The sequence below is a fragment of the Danio rerio genome, chromosome 17 (assembly GCF_052040795.2).
Source record: "Danio rerio strain M-AB ecotype USA chromosome 17, GRCz13ab, whole genome shotgun sequence".
NCBI classification, from domain to species: domain Eukaryota; kingdom Metazoa; phylum Chordata; class Actinopteri; order Cypriniformes; family Danionidae; genus Danio; species Danio rerio.
The window spans coordinates 16,019,465-16,041,080 of NC_141037.1; the positions used below are offsets into that span (position 1 = coordinate 16,019,465).

General features: G+C 38.3%; 1 protein-coding gene and 1 long non-coding RNA gene across 5 annotated transcripts in view; one reads left to right on the forward strand and one right to left on the reverse strand.

Annotated features, from left to right (window-relative positions):
- Positions 1 to 21,616, reverse strand: part of nid2a (nidogen 2a (osteonidogen)) — an 80,039-nt gene that overhangs the window by 26,927 nt on the left and 31,496 nt on the right. For all 4 annotated transcript variants that reach the window (XM_087290196.1, XM_087290194.1, XM_087290195.1 and 1 more), the window contains exons 9-11: positions 12,479 to 12,625; positions 2,542 to 2,670; positions 34 to 159 (exon numbers count right to left, since the gene is read on the reverse strand). In XM_087290196.1, coding sequence (XP_087146322.1) covers positions 34 to 159; positions 2,542 to 2,670; positions 12,479 to 12,625 — 402 coding nt within the window. The remainder of the gene's footprint in view (positions 1 to 33; positions 160 to 2,541; positions 2,671 to 12,478; positions 12,626 to 21,616) is intronic.
- On the forward strand, positions 12,485 to 15,045 carry LOC141378534 (uncharacterized). The gene is made up of 3 exons (XR_015513175.1): positions 12,485 to 12,685; positions 13,855 to 13,988; positions 14,566 to 15,045. It is a non-coding gene; the product is annotated as an uncharacterized LOC141378534 (long non-coding RNA).

Consider the following 21,616-nt stretch of genomic DNA (forward strand, 5'->3'; position numbering starts at 1 on the left):
GCTAGAAATAACTACAAATCTGCAAACAGCTACCATTTTGAGGGTGGCACTGGAAACCATCTCCATGGTATCCCGGTTGGCACTGGCACCGGAAAGATCCCGGACTGTTTGAGCACAAGGCCTGGGCGTGACACGGCTGCTCACCACACTCGTCCACATCTGCAAACACCACACACAACACAACACTCAAACAAACACTTACAGCGTATTGCTCTGGACGTTAGTCTGAGTCATTCTGGCCATCGACTTCTCAACTCCCACCGTCCGGCTGAAGACCAGAGAGCGAGAAGAAGAAGAGTTAAATGTCCTCTGACCCCCTTTTGGTCTTCAGCTGCGATTCTCCTACGCACATTCATTCCTCGAGTGAGGACATTGGGTCATTGTTTCTAAATTCCCCCTCCTTCCCCAGCGGCTCTGGTTACTCGCACCGCAAAGCCTTCACCTATAGAATTCAGCTGAGAGAATGAGCCTGCTTTATCAACATTCATCCTCTTTACAGGGTATCTGCCGGTTTGTAATAGTTATATATAAGATCTTTTAATACCAAAAAGAATCTAATTTAAGACCAATTGTAAAGTATAATTATTTTACAGTACAGAATTTACAAAAAAGCACACAACACAACTAATTAATTAGCACTTAAACACTCGTTAACAATTAACACTCTTTATAATATAGAAAGAGTAAAAAACAAAACTAAAAAGTAATAATGACTTCAGTTTCAAAACAGAAACAAAATCTTCCTTATGGGATTGCATTTTTAAAACTCTTGAAACAGATTTAAAACATTTATTGATTCATTTTCCTTCGGCTTAAGGCCTGTGCACACGGAGATGTTTTTTGCTCGTGCTTTCTGTTGATGTTTAACGCCTAGTGACTAAATAAATGGCGCAAATGGGATTGTGCACACCAACGCGCAAAACGGCAGTTGTAAAATCGTCATTTTTAAAAAAACTTTGTCTTCTTCCTCTGTGTTACAAGCGGATCTCAGAAGCTTAAAGTTGTGTAGCGCCAACTAATGCCAAGGAGTGATTTTGCATACTTTTCTGCTCAACGCTAGTGAAAATCGATTGGGTGTGAATCCGGAAAAACGTTTTGAAAAATGCTGACGATAAACGCAAACGGAAAGCGTCCCGGTGTGTACGAGCCTTTAGTCTCTGATTTATTTATGTCTTAAATCTGGGTGTCACGGTGGCTCAGTGGTTAGAACTGTCACCTTACAGCAAGAAGGTTGCTGGTTCAAAACCCGGCTGGGTCAGTTGGCATTTCTGTGTGGAGTTTGCATGTTCCCTCCGTGTTCACTTTGGTTTCCTCCGGGTGCTCCGGTTTCCCCCACAGTCAGAACATGCGGTGCAGGGGAATTGAATAAACTATAATGGCGTGCGTGAATGAGAGTGTATAAGTGTTTCCCAGTGTTGGGTTGCAACTGGAAGGGCATCCGCAGCGTAAAACATATGCTAAGTAAGTTGGCGGTTCATTCCGCTTTGGCGACCCCTGATTAATAAAGGGACTAAATCAAAAAGAAGATGAATTAATTAATTAATTAATTAACGTCCATTATTTTACACTAATAATCATTTTAAAATATTGTGAAGATTAAATAGTATAAGAGTGAAAATTAAATTTGATTATAAATGCCCTCATAAATTGTTATAAAATATAAACTATTCTCAATATAATGCATCCTTCCAAAATAAAAGCTTAAAGTAATTTAAAATAAATAATTTTTTCATTATTTGCTAAAAACTGAATCTTACTGACCCCAAACTTTTGAATAATACTGTATCATTGTAAAAAATGCAATTATAAATATAAAAAAAAATAATAATAAAAATAATTTTAAAATGTGTCAATCTAATCGATGCTTTCAGTAAAAGCAGTTTTATTTATTCATTTTCTTGTCGGCTTAGTTCCTTTATTAATCCGGGGTCGCCACAGTGGAATGAACCGCCAACTAATGCAGCAAGTTTTTACGCACCAGATGCCCTTCCAGCCGCAACCCATCTCTGGGAAACATCCACACACACATTCACACACACACACTACGGACAATTTAGCCTACCCAATTCACCTGTACCACATGCTGTGAGGCGACAGCACTACCTACTGCGCCACTGCTTCGCCAAGTTAACAGTTTATTCATTTAATTCTCTTTTGATTGTAGTTATTCTGCAAATTGTCTATAAATGTATATTATATTTTATCTTTATTCTAACTTAATGCAATAAACAAAACAATAAATATAAATGACTACAATCTGGATAACCCATTCCACTGTCGAAATTGTCACATGCATTTTAACCTAAGCTGAAATGGATTGGTTAATTAAGCTCAATCACTCATTTACTAGTTATTAAAGAGAAGTTCTATCATGCATGAGACAATTTAAGTAAAAAAACATAAAATAAAAAGCAAAAGGGAGCCGTTTGTATTTATTTATTAATTTTCTTTTTGATTGTAGTTATCCTGCAAATTTTATACATTGAAGAGTTTCGTAGAACTGTGTAATTTTAAGAGACAGGAAATAAAGAAGTGTCTTACCCTGACATGTGCGTCCATCAAATCCAAACTGGAATCCGCTCTCACACTGACAGCGATGGCTTCCAGGCAGATTCACACAGTGAGAGTGAGCACCACAAGAGCTCAGACCTTCTGCACACTCATCAACATCTACAGAGAGACACAAACTGATCAATCACAGCTCATAACGTTGACGTTTCAACCAACCACATTAACCCTCTTAAACTCTGGGTGTCTAAAAAGCTGTAAGAGGCGTCTTGGTGCATGTCATGAGCATATAAGGCTGGGTAGACCAATTACCTTGTTTGTAAACATTCAGGATGCGCGCGCAGGGAGGTGGTAGAAAGAAACTGGGAGCGCCAGCATTTACAGTGAGGTAATGACATCAGATGCGGTGCAGAGTTTGTTTTTGTCTTAGAAATAAGATATATTGATTACATATTATATATATTATTTACATAATGCTTTCAGAGTATTATAACAGCTAATCGCCCAGTGATAAGCACAGTGATTCGGCAAGATTAACGTTAAAGTGAGCGGCGTTCATCTGACAGGTCCATTTGCGTTAGCACCCACCCAATGGATATTGGATAAGACAAAATGACCAAGCATCCGGCCCCAAATATACAATCTTATTGAATCTCCAAGTGATTTTACAAGAAAGAAGTTAAAGGTCTACAAGTCTTTGGATGCCAACAATGATGTTCTGTGTGGTCATGTGCAAGAAATAATGCTCCATGATGACCAGATTCAACACTATGTAGAGCTAAAAACCGAGATTCTGCCTAGCCAAAGACAAGGAAAGAAGACGGAGTTAACGTACCACAAGGCCTGGGTAATTAATCTCCAACACGTAAGGCAAAGCAAGGCAAGGCAAATTTATTTTTATAGCACATTTCATACACAATGGCAATTTAAAGTGCTTTACATAAACAAGAATAAAAGAAACAAGTAAAATAAAAATAAAAACAAATAATAAAAATGCGTAAAACAAAACAAAACATAAAAACAGGTAAAATGTAATATAAAAGAATGAAGAAGAAGAGAAAAACATGATAGTGCAATCTGTCGGACGCAGCACAGTGCTCATTCAGTAAAGGCACAGCTAAACAGATGTGTTTTCAGTCTTGCAGACGTAAAACGACTGCATTCTGACACTGAACTGCACCTGTACGGCAGGATATGTGAACCTGCACATAGAGGTAAAGTTGGTTTTATATTCGCACATTTGGACTTTCTCCTTAATAATATAATTTCATAAAAATATTATTTGCAAATTCCAAGTAGCGAAATCATATAAGCAGCCAATGACTATCAATATACAACATTGTTTACAGTCAAATAAAGTGTTAATGTTGTTTTCAAGTCACACTTGCTGGTTATTTCAGACAGAATATTCAAAGTGCCGTGGTAAACAATATAGCGAGTGTGTCACAAGTTGTCACTGAATGAATGTGTGAATATAAAACTACGTTTACCTTAATAAACGTAACTTTCACGTTTCATTCTTAGCATTCAGTGTCCGCAGTTTAATTAACCAGTTTTTGCTGAAATCATTTCTGCAATCAAAAACGAGTAACGTGTATGATTCAGCATATGGTGAACTGACCTGATATGAGATGAGAACTGCAGAGTCCAGCATTTCTAATTAGCTCCTCACTTTATTCAGCTCCCATTTAGCTAAAGACGTCTACAGTCGGTAATAAAGCAGTGTGTGGTGTATGGTAAAAGTTAAGTGTTCTATTTTTGGACTCGAATTCAGCATCCTACCGCACAACACGACATCTTTCCCATTGGAGCCTGTTTTTTTTTGCAACCGGGGACCCGTGTAACGTCATGTGTGACGTAGGTTGGTAATTGGTCTATAGATTCAGATGTCTCAATTTAGTTTGATTTTGATTCACACGCTCTTGATTTAATTCTTGATTTGATGCAGAGGTTATAGATTTAAATATATACGTGCTATTGATGAATGAAAACTTTAAATAGGAAAATTATCAAAACTCTGGTTATTTTTGAGCAAGATGCTAACAGTCTAATCCGATTCCAGTATTTATGCTAAGCTAAGCTAAAAGTGCTCAAGCCAGACCTGCAGATTGGCTGAATGGATTAAAATATGGTAAAACTCAACTATTTAACACTAGGGGAGCTTATTCGGGGGTAATGTCTCTGAACTACTTTCGCTTTAAACACGACTGACTGTTTACAGAAACACAGGAACACGATTCATTAAAAAGTCGATTTGCCCAAACCTAAAAGTTCGCCCCTAAGATGTTGCTGTTTGTAATGACAGAGAGGGATAGCAGGGATGTCGTCCCTGTCGGAGCGCGTGGGAACAGGCCTCAGGCTCTGGGTGGGTTAAGAGCTGGTCAGCAGGAGACCTGGTTTTGATCACTGCTAATTACAGGGAGACTAAGAGCCCACGATCCCCCTCGTTCTCTTCATTTCTCTCTGCACTCTTTCCTTGACCCCCTTATTATCTGCTCCGGAGTGAAGAGTTCAGACAGGTGATAAAATTATCCTCTAATGGGAACATGATGCCTGAAAACACACCCGTACACACTCACGCACATTTAATCAAGCACAGGCAGCGCTGTAAGTGTCACTATGGGAAACTAAATCTTTTTTTATTAAGTTTAAACTGAGAAAAGGTCAATATTGTTAGCTCCTTTAAAAATGTATATTTCTTTCAATTTGCTACAGATAAAACCACTATTTTCCAATGACTTGCCTAATTACCCTAATTAATCTGCAAAATGCACTTTAAGTTGAATACCAGCATTAGTTCTAATAAATATTATGTACAGTACTGTGATCATGGCAAAAGATTAAACTTAAATTAAATTAAATTAAACTAAAATTAATCATTAGAAAATAGTTCCTAAAATGATCTTTAAAAACATGTTGAAAAAAATCTTCTTTTGGAAAATATTTAAAAAACGAATAGCTAATATTTTTCTTCTTCTGTGTTATATACATGTATACACTCACTGGCTACTTTATTAGGTATACCGTACTAAGACCAGGTTGGGTCCTTTATGGCATAGATTTAACAAGGTACTGCAAACATTCCCCAGAAATTTTGGGCAATATTAACATGATAGCATCACGCAGTTGCTGCAGATTTGTTAGCTGAGCATCCATGATGTGAATCTACCATTCAACCACATCAAAAGGTTCTCTACTGGAGTGAGCTCTGGTGACTGTGGAGGCCATTTGAGTACAGTGTTATTGTCATGTTCAAAAAACCAGTCTGAGATGATTCGCCCTTAGACTTGTGACGAGGGGCACAAATGAATTCCCTGAATGAAAGTGCCAAACTGCAGTTAAAGTCCACTATTTAATAATTTGGCAAATAATTCTATTACAGATTTCCATGTAAACACAGTCACTTTCTCCCCTGTGTGTGTGTGTGTGTTTTGACTCTGAAACTCGCGCGTGGTCAAATCGACACTCCCACACCATACCTCTTTTGCTCCTCCGACACTCCACCCTAAACAGAGCTGGACACGCCCACTTTTCTGGCTTTTTCCAAAGTAGAGGTGTGAAAACACCCTGCTGAAATGAGGGGGTTTCATGGCCCTTTAAATCACCTTTCTTCCCCATTCTCATGCTCCGTTTGAAATTTGACTTGACCATGTCTACATGCCTAACTGCATTGAGTTGCTGCCATGTGATTGGCTGATTAGAAAATTGAGTAAGCGAGTAGCTGGACAGGTGTACCTAATAAAGTGGCCGGTGAGTGTATATGAAATTAGAATGACTTTTTTTGCTGGCACTGCAACATATTTGTGAGTGAATTTTAACCTGAAAGGCTTTAAATTTATGCATATAAGCTATATAAAATCTAATATTCATTCATTCATTTTCTTTTCGGCTTAGTCTCTTTATTAATCTGGGGTCGCCACAGCGGAATAAACCACCAACTAATCCAGCATACGTTTTATTCAGCGGATGCCCTTCCGGCTGCAACCCATCACTGGGAAACACCCATAAAAACTCACAGACATATACTATGACCAATTTTCCCTACCCAATTCACCTATAGCGCATGTCTTTGGACTTATGGGGAAGCCGGAGCTCCCGGAGGAAACTCACGTGAACATGGGGAGAACATGCAAACTCCACAAAAAAATGCCAACTGACCCAGCCAAAGCTCGAACCAACAAGCTTCTTGCTGTGAGGCAATCATGCTACCCACTGTGCCACCGTGTTGCCTAAATTCACATTTTTTTTCAATTGAACATCATGACTGACTGCCCTTGCCTATTCCTATCAAAAACATTATTAATGTCAATTCAACCCATTGGTAATCAGCCATAACCAGCTACTCAGCCCAACACTTACAACCTCTTTTTTACTTTAAGGATCACTTCAATCAAATCACAGAATCAGAACTGACTCAATCGACTCAGACCTCATTACTCGTCTCACTGTCAAACATCATCTGGAACAGAGTCTCTGAAGAAAAAACTAAACAAAAAAGCACACATCTGTGTGGGGACACGGGGAGTTTTCCGGAGGGGATGCGCAATTTGCTCTCATCCCTCTTCAAACAAGGGAATATCAGGTGGTCTCTCTCAGCCCCCCAAAACTAGCTTGAAGCCGAGGATGTGGCCTCTCTGTGTGCAACTCAAACAAAAATGCCACAGCAATGTGTCTTCGCTTACAATTCTCCCCACAAGCCCCACAGATCTCCCACATTCCAGCTCAAGAGTGTTTAGTCTCTCTGTTGTTTGGCTTGGTAACAGTGGGAGGATGAAGATGAGAGGCAGCGGACTGGAGGAAAGACCTCCGCCTCATGATTCACTGAGGGTTTCCTCTGCTTTGCGTTTGACTCATTGGATGGGAAGCGTCTGGTTTGCGCTGATGTAGTACAGTGGTGATGACCCCACTTCTGAACCAGCTGCAGTGTTGATATTACGCAGATGCATGGCTATAATGAACAGTTCGGGCTTTTGCTCGAAATTTTCCAGACCCTCGAGTGGTTAAACAGAGCGTCAAGAGCTTGCAGTTGAATTTATAGCTCAAGTGTGTATGTGTGTGTGTGTGTGTGTGTGTGTGTGTGTGTAGAGCTGTGCCAAAAAATCATAAATTTCATTCAACATCAGAGATTCAGAGATTTTCAGAATGCATTGATAATTTCAAGTATGTCCATGCTGCAGCCTCTAGCACTAAGACATACTTAATCAGGTCCAATACTTAGTGAATGTGTATGCGTAAGCGGTTGTTGCTAGAAATGAGAATTATTCATATCAATTCAAGAGTACACACTTAGATATTGCTTGACAACTGTTAGCAGGTTTGGCATGTTGTCCCGGGAGAGAACCCTGAGCTCGGAGATAGTTGAGCCCAGGGCTCCCGCCAGGTCAATAGAGCATGAGAGGGGAGTATGAGATCAGGTGGTTCTCGAGAGCTCCCCTTTTGTAAAGGAGGAAAGGAGGAGAAAGGGGTGGATGGGGGGTTTCTTAACGAAGATAAGGGAGTAAATCTAGCTAGGCTACTTATAGTGAGCTAGCCAATCAGATCTATCCTAACTAATGAATGTAGATGGGTGGCCAGCTGCAGTCAATCATATCACATGCTCCTCTCGAAATTAGTTTGAAAAACCCATTACATTGAAAAACCTATTACACTATGTGTTATTAAAGTCTACACCTACCCAAACCCTAAGGCCGTACTCACACTAGGTACAGTTGCCTCGAACCGGGCCAAAGCACGCTTGTCCCCCCTCCCGTCTCCCCCGACGGCCCGCGCTCACACCATATCGGGCCTCGGCACGCTTACGTCATCGCTGCTGCGCTGTTCAGAAGCGCTCTCTATGGCAAGCCTTTTTAGCATTTAAATCTTTGTTCTGACTCCATAAATATATTTAGAGATCTCTCTAATTATATTTTGACTAGTCATAATTATAATTCGACTAGTCAGAATAACAATTAGAGATATCTACAATTGCAACTGTACTAGTACGAAATCAGATTGGAGATATCTGCAAATATATTATGACTAGTCATATTCCTCCATTGACTTCCATTGAAAAATATTTGCAGATATCTCTAAATGAGTTTTGACTAGTCACAATTGTAATTAGAGATATCTCTAACTGAGTTTTTACTAGTCATACAGTTGGAGATGTCTTTAATTCGTAATATTTAGAGATATTTACAAATATATTTGAAGATATCTCTAATTAATTTACTAATAGTCGAATTACAGTTGTAGATATCTTGAATTGAATTTTTGACGAGTCAAAACTCAGTTAGAGATATCTGCAAATATTTTTCAATGGAAGTCAATGGAGGAATATGACTAGTCATAATATATTTGCAGATATCTCCAATCTGATTTCGTACTAGTACAATTGTAATTGCAGATATCTCTAATTGTCATTCTGACAAGTCGAATTATAATAATGACTTGTCAAAATATATAATTATATCTCTAAATATATTTATGGATAGTCAGAACAAGGTTTAAATGTTAAAACGGCTTGCCATACGCTCTCACTCAGCAGCACAGTGGAGATTTCTCTAGTTATATCCTTTCAGTCGTTTGATATGCAGTGACATGCAGTCAAATATTTCGCCAAACAGTCCTTAGGGATGCGGGGACACGCAGTCAAATATTTTAACGAACAGATCCGCCACTTTTGGCGCGCATAAACAATCAAAGCTCTCGTGCTGCAGGAATGAGGAGGTCTGCTGAAGGCGCGCAGCTGGCGTGCTGTGAGGAGTTTGCGTCTTTAATAAACTACTGCAGTTTGCGATCACTGAACAGCAAGAATGATTAATAAATCCATATCAAACAGTCCCTTAAAAGTCACGTCTCGCTTTCGGTTTCGGGCTTTGGCGCGTTTCGCGCTCACACAGAAGCGTACCGCACCAAAGCCCAAGTGTACCGCGCTCAGGCACACCTCTTCCAACCGGGCCAGGGCCGGCCAAGTGAACCGTGCTTGAGCCCGATTCAGCGCACTCACACTTCTCAAACGATCCGGGAAACGGGCCTGGGCACGGTACGGATGGCATAGTGTGAGTAGGCCCTAAAACCAACCCTCATAGTTATTTACGTCTACACCTACCCAAACCCTAAAACCAACCCTCATAGTTATTTACGTCTACACCTACCCAAACCCTAAAATCAACAATCATAGTCATTAACGTCTACACTTACACGAACCCTCACAGTAGCATGGATGTTAAAATGTCCACTACATATTGGGCCTGATCCAGTACGCCAGCGAGGACTTCTTGATATTTCTCTTGAATTGATTTTGAGTTTAGTTTTTTAACAGCAGATGATGCTCTAGGCCAGGGGTCTCAAACTCAATTTACCTGGGGGCCGCAGGAGGCAAAGTCTGGGTGAGGCTGGGCCGCATAAAGGATTTCACAAAAAAAAAAGTCCTCAAATGTCATTATTAACAGTTTTAATTATTTCTTCTGAACATGAAGTGTCCTGAACATTAATAGAACATTGAGTGAAGATTATGAACAGTTCTTCTGAACATGGCATCTTTTGCCTACTCCTTGCTGCCAGAGACTTGACAGCGCTTCTTCTCACAAATCTGAACCACATTTGGCTTTAGAGCGGAAGCACTTGAGACCCTCAGTACGGCTTGAAGATGATCATCATTAAGTCTAGACCTGTACTTTGACTTATTGAAGTTCAAGGTGGAGAATAACTTCTCACACAGAAAAAAGTGGGGGAACTCACTCAAAACTTCCATTCCCTCACCTAAAAAAAAGGCGTATATATGTATAAATAAAACACCCCCACCCCACTCACATCAGTCTGTACCAGTCTGTATCTACCTATAATATATATAAGATGCAGGCTGTAGCTAGGTAGGTGGCAGGCTGCAGATAGGTAGCTAAGTGGCAGGCAGGGGCGGGAACAGCTTACCTTGGTTCTGGCCGGCGCGAGTTCCCTCCTAACACTTCCCGCCCGTCACAGCGTCTAACAAAGGGGCGGGGTGCGTGGTGACGTCACCGGCATCCCCGCCCCTTTGTTTACACGGCGGGCGGGGAATGCCAGTGACCGCTGTGTACGGATAGAATCAGCGGAGCCGCTGATTTTGTCAGTGTACAGTGGTCGGCGCGGGCCACAAAATTTTGCTCTGAGGGCTGCAAATGGCTCGCGGGCCGCGAGTTTGAGACGCCTGCTCTAGGCCATCCGAAACTTTTCAGCACTACGACTTGCAAAATAAACATGTCAGTGACTTGCCACCGCCACTATCCTCAGAGATCGTTATAAATATACAAATGTTGCGCGCAAAGGTGCATACACACATCAGAAGTTTTATATAAACATATTTATATTGTGTGGGTAGCACATTCACCTCACAGCAAGAAGGTCGCTGATTTGAGCCTTGGCTGGGTCAGTTGGTATTTCTGTGCGGAGATTGCATGTTCTCCCTGTGTTCGATTAGATTTCCTCTGGGTGCTCCAGTTTCCCCCACAGTCCAAAGACATGTGGTACAAGTGAATTGGGTAGGCTAAATTTTCCATAGTGTATGTGTTTGAATTAGTGTGCATGGATGTTTCCCATGGATGGGTTGCGGCTGGAAGTGCATCCGCTGCATAAAACATGTGCTGGATAAGTTGGCGGTTCATTCCGCTGTGGCGACCCCAGATTAATAAAGGGACTAAAGCCTGGTTTACACTTCAGGGTCAAGTGATCGGCGTGACCCATGGTGCATGCAAAGCGAGTAAACTGTGCATTCATACTTCTGCACACTGTTTCTGTTGCTCTGCAAAAACACTTCCGAAATGCTAGTTGGCAGTAAGGTGTTTATGTTCCTCTGTGTCAAGTTTCTTCGCTGGTGTTTTGTTTTTTCTGAATGCTTCTTTAATGTACAAGTGGTTCAAACTCACTCATTTCGAGGCAGGAAGCAGCGGACGTGCAACATAAGGTAAACACAAAACAAAACTTTTCATCTAAGACTAAGTCGTGTAAATTGGCTCTCATGTCGTGTAATTAATGTAAACACAGCTCACTATGAACATTTTTTTGATTCACTTAAACAAGGGATGTCAAACTTTGTCCACAGTTTGAACATTAATTAAACACACCTGATCAAATTAATTGAGTCTATAAGGCTTGTTTAGAACCAACAGGTAAATGTGTTTAAGAAGAACTGTAACTAAACTCTGCAGGGCTGTGGCCCTCCAGGAACTGAGTTTGACACCCCTGACTTAAATCTTTCCTAAAGCCTTGCTCACACTGTAGAATTTCAGCCACAATTTGGTCGTCTGTGATCGTTGATAGTTGGTTTTATATGTTCACCGACAACCGCTTAATGCACGTTTTGATCAGATTTTCTCTACGATGAAGTCTCAGCTAGCACAATTCATGTGGCTCAAACCCAGCCCATACCAGACACTTACATCCGGCCCACACACCACATGGAAGGATGGCACTTGGGCGGTCTGCTCCTGTTTGCCACATCTGAGCCACAATTAAGCCATAGCAATATCGAATATCAGCCAGAATTCAACTAAATTAACCAGAATTGACCCTATTCTGGGCCACAGTGTGCTTTTATTCTGGCCCAGATCCAGCCCACACCAGACACTTACATCTGGACCACATACTGAATGGAATGATGGCTCTAGGGCGGTCCGCTCCTGTTTGTCAGATCTGGGCCACAAATAAGCTAAAGCAATACCACATATTAGCCAGAATTCAACCAAATAAACCAGAACTGACCCTATTTTGGGCCACAATTTGCTTTTATTCTCGCCCAGATCTGGCCTACACCTTACACTTGCTGCTGTGGCTGTTTGTAAAGCAGCACCATCTACTTTTAAACACTAAACTCAAAATTGATTCAAGAAAGAATAGAGATGTTTTTTGAAAATCTCAGAATTGATTTCTTGAACACTTTTTGACCACAGCTCTGTATATGTGTGTGTGTGTGTGTGTGTGTGTGTGTGTGTGTTTTAATTATAACGTCTCTTACCATAACAGTTGCGTCCGTCTCCTCTGTAACCTGTGGCACATTGGCAAGAAAACAGCTGTCCTTCACCTGGCACACATCGAGCCGTTGTATCACAGTCGTGATTTCCAGAGTAACAGGGGTTTACGTTTTCTGGCTCGGGATCTACAGCTGTGAAAGGATGAAAAGGCAAATTAATCCACAAAAAATAAGCTGATTCATAAAAAAAATGTAAGAATAATTTTGTAGAGAAGCAATAGATATTATCAAGTTTTAAGAAATAATATGGCAAGTTTTTCCCTAAAACACGCAAAATAATCTGCCAATGGTGTAAGCAAAATAATCCTATATCAAAAGGAAAAACAAGATTATTCTGCTTACACCAGGGGAGTCCAAACTCAGTCCTGGAGGGCCGGTGTCCTGGAGAGTTTAACTCCAACTCTAATCAAACACACCTGAACCAGCTAATCAAGCTTACTAGATAAAACTAGAAACTTCCTGGCAGGTGTGTTGAAGCAAGTTGGAGCTAAACTCAGCAGGAAACAAGCCCTCCAGGGCCGAGTTTGGACACCCCATGGCTTACACCCATGGCAGATTATTTTGCTTGTTTTATGGAAAAACTTTTAATGCTTAATTTTGCCATTTTATTTCTTAAATTACGACTAAATATTTTTTATTTAGGATTTTTAAACCAATTGGACTTGAAACAAGACAAAATTCTAAGCAAGAAAAGCACTTTTTGACTACAAATGTTATTATGTGATTCCTACTATGAAAGCATAAATGTCAATGGTTACCAGTTTTCAGCTTTCTTCACAATCAGTTTTTTGTGTTCAACAAAAGAAAGAATATCATCGTTTGCAAAACCACTTGAGGGAGAGTTAATAATGAATAAATGGAAATTTTGGGCTTAGGTATCCCTTTAAAACACAACTGCAAGATAAATACTCATCATTATGAGGGAAGAAAGCATTATGACAAAAATGGTCAGATTTAGCAGATACTGAATAAACCTTGTGATTCTGACTTTTCCACTCAAAATGACTTTTTTTTTTTTGCATTTGTCAGATATAAAACCCATAATTAATTTTACATTTGCAATTCTGCATTTTTTCAGTCTAACTCTAAAGTCCAACTCAAAAAGGCTTTTCCTCATAGTGGCAATTCTGAAAACAAAAGGTTAGAAAATAACAAATCTAATCATATACAAGTAAAAATAACCATATCACTACTTTTTGACTTTACCAAAGACAGCTGCTTCATATGATGAATAATGTCCTAAAACCCTCATATTGAGATTTGTAAAAGACATTGGGGACTGCCAGAACCCCACTGAGGAACTCTAGAGCGACTTGTGCCAGTTCTGTAACATTGACTGATTACGCTGCTGTTTATTCAAGATACCAAACTAACTCACCACGATGGGGAACACTGGAAATATGACTCACAGATGCATGAGTCACTGCAGATGTTTTAAATCCTCTGGCCAAAGTCAGCATCCTGAGGCTACGTCTACAGCAATCCGGATACATGTGTAAGTGGCTCTTTTGCTTCAAAAATCTCTGCATCCATCCACACTAGTGTTATTAAGAAGGGGTTCAAGTTTTGCATTTGTCTTTTGTTTTAGATGGTGTATGTGTGTACAGCATTTTGGTAAGCACTTGTTGCTTTTAAAAAGCGCTTTATAAATAACCATTGATGACTTAATATTATTGAAATAAATAAAAAAACTGAATAAACCTAAATTTACACACATTTAAACATGTAAATAAATAGACTCTGTGAGCTAAAAATCTGCAGAAATCTGGGAATATCTCTGCGCTCGCAGATTCCGTGTGGGCCTAGTAATGAGGCTGTTTGTAATAAATGTGCATTCACAGGTGTTAACATATGGAGAGGTGTGAACGCTTCACTTCCCGACAAAACCTACACCATTTCAAATAGTCCATATGTGCTTTAAATTTGACCTTGGGGGTCAAAGTACTTGACCTGGGAAACACAACAACTTTAAAGAGTCTTAAATCTCAGGGTGGTTCTCACACAATACTAGTAAAACTCCGAGTGACACTACCAAACCTAGACCAAGACTTCATTGTGCTCTTTACCCATAGGACCTACCATGAGGCACCCATCGGTGGGACCCTTGGGCAACCTTCACCCCCACCCAACGCCTACTCATCACGCATTAAAAACAGCTTGATTTCCTCACCCCGGGCCAGGGACCAATTTGGCCAATTATCAAAGCCAGACAGGAAGACTTTTGTTTGAAGTGAGAGAGAGGGAGAAAGACGGTCCCCCTTTAAAGTGACTCCACAGGGGAGGCGGGAAAAGTGGAGAGAAACTAAAGGACAAACGTTGCCAAAGTGTGTCGGGGGCTTCTTTTTAACTCTGTGCTAATTAAAGGGACAGGGGCCGAGCAGTGGGGCGGGGGGCTGGTTTACACAGGACTTTGAGGAAAACCAAGGGGGAGGACGAACCAGGTGGGCAACACTCAACAAAACTTGCGTTAAGAGTGTGTGAAAGAGGGCTTTCGGAGCTCAGAGGAGTTTGTGAAAGAACAAATAAAAGAGGCTACTCAAACCTAAACACAATGACCTTCGCTGTTAGGCTCATTCATTGTCTGTCAGCTATAACGTGCATTTTCCTCAGGTATGATTAAAATGTCTGCCATTGTTGATCATCAAATGTTTAGGGTAATTTAAAGAGATGAAACATAATTTTCAAACATGAAAATTCTTTCATCATTTACTCACTCTTCAGTGGATAAAAACCTATTTAAGTTCGTTTCTTCTGTTGAACACAAAAGAAGGTATTTTGAAAAATGTTGGTGGCTGGTGCCCAATGACTTTCATAGTATTTTTTTTTTTCAAATGTGGAAGTTGATGGGTGCCAGCAACCAGCATTCTGCAAAATATCTTCTTTTGTCCTCAACAGAAGAAAGAAACTCGTAAAGATTTAAAACTAACCATATGATTTTGTTAGCGCACATTGCCAGTTTTGTGGTGAACAATTAATCTGTGCATGTCATTAAAAAAATAAATAAATAAATTGTTTACCCTTCTAATCTGTAATTGAAATCTAAAATGCACTTCCTGTTTTTTTTTCCAGTTACATTGTCAGACTATGTGATTTTGAGTTTTGACAACAAACAGAAATAGTGAGCAGGAGGAGTCTGTTGTAATAACTCTTCCAATAACCCCTTTAATGATCTTACTGAATGAAATGCCTACTTAACTACATCCATTTAGCCTGTGGTAGAAAAAACAAGCCACGCCCACATTTTGCTCATTTAATATTCTGTTTCTCCAGGAACTGCATCACAATACAAAAAAATAAATAAATAACTTGCAGCTTTTGGTTTATCGGGACTTATATAACTGAATTTAATTAAACTAAAAACTAAGCTAAGCTAAATTAAAACAAAACACTAAACTAAACAAAAAAACTAAATGAAAAAAAAAAAAAGAAACAAAACCAAACTAAACACAAAGCTAAGCTAAGCTAAACTAATACAAAAACTAAACTAAATAAACAAAATGAAAACAAAACAAGACGAACAAAAAAAGCAAGAAACAAAACTATAACAAAACTGAACTGAACTGAACTAAACAAAAGTAAATGAAAAACTAAACTAAGCAAAATGAAAACAAAAACCTAAACTAAAAAAAAACTAAATTATAGCAAAACAAAAACAAAACGAAACAAAAAAAAAAAAACAAAACAAGACAAAAAACTAAACTAAACTAAACCAAACTAAGCTAAGCTAAATAAAACAAAAAACTAAACTATGAACTACACTGAAAAAAAGTGTTGCATGCAGAACTGTTGCAAACAATTTGTTTGTGTTGAATTTAAACAAACAAATTAAGTTTAGTCATGTACAACTTAATTTGCTTGTTTAAATTCAGCCCAAATAAATTGTTTACCACCTCTTAACATAAAGAAATTGTGTTAATCCAAGGAATCATCTTTGAATATTTTTTTTCAGTGTACAAAAGAGTAAGACCAGTCTGGAAAATATAGGCAGATTTGGTGCTAAATGTATCACTGTGTGAATCACAAAACCATAAGTGCCATTTTTATGGAGTTTAAAAAACATCACCTGAAATAAGCTTTTCATTAATGTATACATTTTAGGATACAACAATATTTGGTCAAGATACAACTATTTAGAAAATCTGGAATCTGAGAGTTCAAAAAAATCTAAATAATAAGAAAATCCCATTTAAGTGTGATCCAAATTACTAATCGCAAATTGAATATTGATCTACAGAAAGGAAATGGACAAAAATGCCATCATGCTTAGTATTCTAATGATTTTTGTCATAAAAGAAAAACAATGCATTGATATATTGATAAAAATATAACTCTGCAACATAAGGCAAACGTTTACACTCCAGGGTCACAACTGAGATGCTCCAGAGATGCTTGTATGATAATGTCCAATGTAAAGCATTTTTAAGCTCCAACAGCAGAGCATGAACTGATAAAAATATACACAACATTGAACTTCCATAACAATGACTACCAAATGAACAAATGTACAGTAAAATGGTCAGTGTATCTTTTGGTCATTGGATTTTTATTTTCGAAACAGATATTGAAAACGAAGTGGAAGCTTGCCGAAGTGACCCTGAACAAATTCTATCAGCCCCGGAAAAAAAGACAGCTTGTCTGAAACGGCTGAAAACTAAAATCCAGCTTTATACCTCCTCATGTCAGTAGAACTACAATGACATGATACAAGGTCACATACTGTATATGAGTGTGTGAATCGGCCTCAGTATAATCTAATATCCTTTTCATCAGATCTGATAACGTGTCAGCGCTGGTTTAATGAGCATACGGTAGTGGTGCCCAGTGCACTGGACGGACAGTGGCAGCTGTGTTTTCCACGAAGGTTCTCATGGGTAACAGGGATTTCGGGGTGTCCTTCTGTTCCCACAACATCATTCCACAACTATTCTTACATAACTCCTACTGTGGATATGTTGTGTGAGTGTGTGCACAATAATAACAGCAGTATGAAACTGATCAAACTCACAGCATATAAAGAAGACTGGACTGATCAAATACTGAATGTTCTCACAAATGCTGATCTGGCTAGGAAATAGGCTGTTAAGGACTAGATATATTTACAGGGAAGTTCTTTTTCTGTTTTGGCTCAGGGGTAAAGTTTGAAAGTTACAAACTTTTCCAGAACGTTTGCTTTGCAAGCTTTTATTTTGCTTGACATTTAGGCATTGAGACAATCTAGCATGGTTCATTGCATTAGATGGACATTTCAGCTGAAATAAAATAGTATTTAAATAAAATAAATAAAAAAAAGGAAAAGAAATTTTTTTATTTAAAACTTTAATTAAACTAAACATAAATTAAACAAACAGATTAACTTGATATTTAATGAAGACATTCTAGCTGCAATAAAATAATGTTTAAATATCTATAAATATTAAATAAATATTAAATATTTATTTTAATCAAAATAATAAATTAATTTAAAAATACACTAAAAATTAAATTTAAAAATAAATTAAAAAAATAAAATAAACAAATTAAAGTAATATTTAAAAAGACATTTGAACTGCAATAAAATAATATTTAAATAAAATAAATTAAAATCAAAATACAATAAAATATTGTTTTAATAAAAAATTTAAATTAAAACAAATGTAAATTAAATAAAGTAAATTGATATAAAAAGATATTTCTGCTGCAATAAAATACCATTTAAACAAAATAAAAAATATTAAATAAAAAACTAATTTAAAAATTAAATGAAACAAAACAAAACAAAACACAATTTATACTTTTAAAAAAGACAATTCAGTTGCAATAAAATACAGTTTAGGTAGATAAATAAAAATAAAATAAAATAAAACAAAAAATTGGTGGTAAGGATAATGGAGAGAACACATATTGCTTTTTTGTAATAGAAATGAGTTTTAAATGAGAAATAAACCAACAAGAAAGTAGATGTTTTGAATAGTACAAGTAAAGAAAACAATATAATCATTTTCAGTTTAAACAGAGATTGTACAAAAAGTTTGACTAAAGTCTAAAAACATAAACATATAACATTAAATGTGTAAAATGTTATTATAAAATAAAACTGAACACTATCAAGCTTCCCAACTTTTCAGTCTCAAAACATTTCACTTCCAATGTTCTGAAAAAAATATTGTCATCCAATTTAAATGCAGGGTCAAAAACAGACCATATGCACCTCCTGATTCCTTACCATACACTCTTAAACAACTTCAATACCCCAGCACTTCTCTTTTCATCCAAAATTGAGGCTTAATTTATCTATGTATCATTAACAACTCATGAACCAATGTATCGACATTAATCTTCACATATACTGTAAACCTGCAAAATATTGCAAATGCAAGCAAGGTCAAATCGGGTTTTGACAATTGAGCAACTCTAGGAAACCGAATCTCATTCAGCCCACGGACTAGATGCATCCCAGCTGGAGATACGCTCATCCCAACCCCAACTTATCATCCTAAAGTCAACATCCACAGCACCAGCAGTGGCGTAGCGGACGGGCCCGCAGGGCCCGCACCGCGGGGGGGCCCCGCGTGATTAGGGGGCCCCGCGTCGTCGCGATTTTCAATAAACTGTTGGGAACAACTGTGGTCGGAACCAAAGTTCACAGGTCTGTGTTCTCTGAACACCTCTCAAGCGGTGGACTACTTCATTCTGATTGCTTGCCGCCAATGTTGCCAACTTAGCGACTTTGTCACTAGATTTAGCGACTTTTCAGACCCCCTAGCGACAAATCTAGCGACTTTTTTGTGTGTTATTGGAGATTTTTTTAGACTGTCATTTGTCCATACTGTACCGTCCCTACTCTTCTCAACGAGCTGCGTGTGATGCCGCCGGCCCCTCCCCCGCCTCACAGCACTGACAGGCGGCACAGTCAGTCCTCTACAGCAGCCTCTCCCACCTGCAGCCCGAGAGCAGATCACCCCTCTGCGTACCGACGACAAATGATTTAGCGCAGGCAGTGTGAAGGTATTTCTCTTGTACAGTCTAACCGATCTACTTCTACTTTATTTTAATAATTTATTTGGACCGTTTATTCTTTTCTTGTTCACAATCACAGATATTTTAGTGACAGTTTCTGAACTTGTCTGAGTTTATTTCATATGAGAGATTACTGCACATTCACTAACGTTACACATCTATAATGATATACTGTATTCAAACAGCAATAAATTTAGTTAAATAAACATGCTTATATAAAGTGTATTGCAATTATAAATACCCCTTTATTAACCATAGGCTGTTAAACAGAAACGGTAGAACGTGAGGACGTCAGTGATATGCAAATTGACGTGTGACGTACACCCCCCCCCCCCTTCATCAGGGGGCCCCGTCAGCGATCCCTGCAGGGGGGCCTCCGCATTTTGCGCTACGCCACTGAGCACCAGCCAGAAACCACAAAGCTTAATGTAATGCATCGTCTTCCCACTAAAACCTCTCTCAGGACTAATGCGGCCTTACAAGGTCGCAAAACGAGAAGCTAAAAAAGAAACGTTTGATTTATTCCTTGAGGGAACTCGCTGGATGAAGGGATTTGTTACAAAATGCACGCACAAAGCCCTTTAAACTGCTACGGGCTCAGTTCAGAGACATAGTTAAGTGCAGTCCTCCTCTTTCTGTCGTCTAATGCTTGGCTGTGGCAGAAAGCAACAGGTGCTTATCTTAGACCTGTTTTGCATGATGGGAAGGCAGCTGAACATGAGCCAGTGTAAGTCCTGTGTGAGACCCAGACGTCTCATTGCCACATCAGTCAGCATGCTAATAAAGAAACTATGCCAAAAATGAAGGTTGGTCTAAACGAAGGACGAACAGAAGGCCATGTACAAGAAGAATCCTCCAAATTGGACAGGACAGATAGGCTTTGTAAAGCCTGAGTTTACTTAATCCGGGATTATATTGGTACTTGTTTTACTTAGTCAGGGTTTAAAAATAAGGACAAACAACTTTTTAATTTAGTGGCTAATTTGAATGAATTCGTACGATCTCATTCCTACAATTTAGTATGATTCGCTTATCCACCAATGACAGTTGGGTTTAGGGGCGGGGTTGGGTGCCACACCCCCTTTTTAAAAATCCTACATTTTCATATGAATTCAGCTTGAATTCATAAAAATTAGTCACTAAACTTATCAAACGTAAAAAATAGAGATTCATAGAGGCAACAAAAACTACTACGGAAGTAAACGACTGTTTTTTTTCAGTTTTTTTCAGTTCCTCAGTATATCTTCAGTATATCTGCTTATCTGCATATTAGTAAGGTAAAAAAAATAAAATAAAACAATCTGCTTTACAAACTTCCACAAAAACAAAGAAAAACAAAACTAATCCAAGCATGTGAGGACAGATTAAGATATTTTGAAGAATGTTGGGAAAAAAATCAACCATTGACATTCACAGTAGCAACAAAAAATACTACGGAAGTCAATGGATGTTTTTTTATAACATTCTTCAATATATCTGCATAGAAGTGAGGTAAAATAAATAAGTAAATAAAAGAATCTGCTTCTGAAACCTCCAACAAAAACAAAGAAAGACAAAAAAAATCCAAGAATGTGAGGACAAATTAAGATTTTCTGAAGAATGTTGGAGAAAAAAGGAGCCATTGACATTCATAGTAGCAACAAAAAATACTACGTAAGTCAATGGCTGTTTTTTTATAACCTTCTTGAATATATCTGCATATAAGTGAGGTAAAAAAATAAATAAATAAAACAATCTGCTACAGAAACCTTCCACGAAAACAAAGAAAGACAAAAAAAATCAAAGAATGTGAGGACAAATTAAGATATTTTGAAGAATGTTGGGGAAAAAAGCAACCATTGACATTCATAGTAGCAACAAAAAATACTACGGAAGTCAATGGCTGTTTTTATATAACCTTCTTGAATATATCTGCATATAAGTGTGGTAAAAAATAAATAAATAAAACAATCTGCTACAGAAACCTTCCACGAAAACAAAGAAAGACAAAAAAAATCAAAGAATGTGAGGACAAATTAAGATATTTTGAAGAATGTTGGGGAAAAAAGCAACCATTGACATTCATAGTAGCAATAAAAAATACTATGAAAGTCAACGACTGTTTTTAAAACATTCTTCAGTATATCT